Raw genomic sequence first — 2143 nt, forward strand, 5'->3', positions numbered from 1 at the left:
GTCGCTTCAGGTAGATGATTGCTTGTGTTAATTGCCCTCAGTGAGCTGTCCATACATTCGCCTGCTGAAACAATTTACAGAGGCCAAGGACAGATAAGAAGCGGTGAAGTTTTTAAGCCACCAACCCCACCTGAAGTGCTCCGGCAATGTGGTTCTCAAAGAAACGACAGATGGCAAATTTTGTCAGCTGAGTGACACCACAGAAGAACAGGAAGGGGTAAGAAGGCACCGCTTGCTTTGTCAGTGAACAATAACAATTTGAAACTGTCATAACACGAAGACTCCTTGCCATAGCACGAAGAAGTCTCCTCTCACAAGTGCCAAGCTAAGCCAATTGAATTAAACCTATCTGAAAGCAGTGATCTGTTGCCAGACCATGATTTAAATCATTCCGGAATAGAATGTCTAAATTGGTTATAACAGGAGATACATGACAGTTTTAATCAAGTTTGGATACGACTAAAAAAATTGCACAGGACGACAGTTTTATCCAAATGGGAGTAGGACCAGCACATTGCACTGAACAGAGAATTTTTATTTAATAATTAAAAAAAAATATAACCCTACCTACAGTGCAAGAAGGTGCATGGCTAGGGTGAGGAGTTCTGGAATAAAACTGCTGGATTGTGTTAAAATGAACTGGGCATACAGCAGCAAAAGCCACACTAAGCGTTCTCCCGTATCTCCGTGAGTCTTGATCCAACACGTCTAGGCAGTTGTTAACCAAGAATGTAAATAACGCTTTCATCCCTCCTGTCAGAGGATGGCATGGTTTACTGTTTGAAGCTTTTTCTGGACTACCAGGACCTGGAGAAAAGGGTAGTTCCAACAAGGGTTGCTATCAGAGCGCTGAAAATGGGACTGCCTGGCCACTTCAGGAATTGTAATTCCAGCCAATCTTTACAGCTATCAGTTCAGAAACTCAGAATTGTTCCAAGACTCCAATCAGTTCATCTGTGCCTAAGGACACTAAAGACTTATACAAGAAATTTTAGACTCTAAATCCACTGTTAACCTCCTTTGCATCAGTTTTTCTAGAGCTGATTTTCTATTTTTACAGTCACCATTCTATATCCACATATTCCGAGATTCTGGATCACACTGTGTTGATTTTCAAAAGCAATGCATCTGTTCCAGCCTGCCCAAACAGTGACTTTCCTCGCTGTGAGAAACAGATGGAGAACCTACCTCGATAATCAACTCCAGAATTTAATTTTACGACAACCGGCCTTCCAATGATTTGTTTTAGAAAGTCACTAGGGGTTTGCTTCCGTAGACTCATCTTTATATTCTCTGGTAAGCTGGGAAGAGAAGCAAGAGAAAACAGCTGAATAAGCAAGACACTCACATATGGTCTTTAAACATTCAGTACAGACTGGGAGCCCCCTGATGCTTAATACTTTCAGTAGGAAAATATATTGAAGGAGGTAAAAGCAAAACCTTAAGGGGGTAGGTGGAGAGACAGAGCTCCTAGAACCATAGCATTAAAATTCCTCTTTGACGTATTTGTCACTTCTGAAATGATTAATAAGAATCCCTATTTGCCATGCTGAGCATCTTGTAAACTTCCAACACAGCCAAAGGCCTCCTCAGCTCTCTTAGCAGTTTTGCTGAAACGGTTTCACTAAAATTAGAGAGCTGAGTCCCGGTAAGTGGTTCCTATCTGTAGGGGACGGAGGGAGAAGCCAGCACATGCTCTATACACAGAAGCCTGTGCTAGAACAGCAAGAGAAGGATTTTTGATCTCAGCTCACAAATATGAGCAAAGAATAAACTTGAAAGGATGCTTTCAGATGGATCAGTTCAGTTAGACTAAGTTTAGAATTAAAGCTTGGGGTTAAGCTGTACGGAGACCTCAGCAGATGCACCGAACAGCTCACGGTGCAGCGCACATCCCCAGTCAGTCAGCGCTGCTCGGCTGCTGCTTTAGCCGAGCTAACGGTTGTTCTGCATCTTAAGGCACTGCTTTAGAGAGAGCAGCGCTAAAGCTGACACCCCGCGAACGGCCACAGGCTGCTCCCGCCCTGCGGGGGTCGTCACCGCATCTCCCGTCCGCAGACGGTGACACGGGCGCTGCGGTCACCCTCGGGCTCGCCGGGCAGCGCCGCACAGCCGCAGCCTTCCCGGAGAAGGGGCACGTCCG

The 2143-nt window shown here is 45.1% G+C and overlaps 1 protein-coding gene across 1 annotated transcript in view; it reads right to left on the bottom strand.

The window, feature by feature from the left end:
• The window catches only part of LSM6 (LSM6 homolog, U6 small nuclear RNA associated (S. cerevisiae)), a 5704-nt gene extending 4365 nt beyond the window's left edge, over positions 1 to 1339 (bottom strand). The window contains exon 1 of the mRNA XM_010136139.1: positions 1189 to 1339. Within this exon, the coding sequence (XP_010134441.1) occupies positions 1189 to 1282 (94 nt within the window). The 5' untranslated portion in view covers positions 1283 to 1339. The remainder of the gene's footprint in view (positions 1 to 1188) is intronic.
• Between the last annotated feature and the right edge of the window lie 804 nt (positions 1340 to 2143).

Source organism: Buceros rhinoceros, unplaced genomic scaffold (assembly GCF_000710305.1).
Source record: "Buceros rhinoceros silvestris isolate BGI_N320 unplaced genomic scaffold, ASM71030v1 scaffold38455, whole genome shotgun sequence".
NCBI classification, from domain to species: domain Eukaryota; kingdom Metazoa; phylum Chordata; class Aves; order Bucerotiformes; family Bucerotidae; genus Buceros; species Buceros rhinoceros.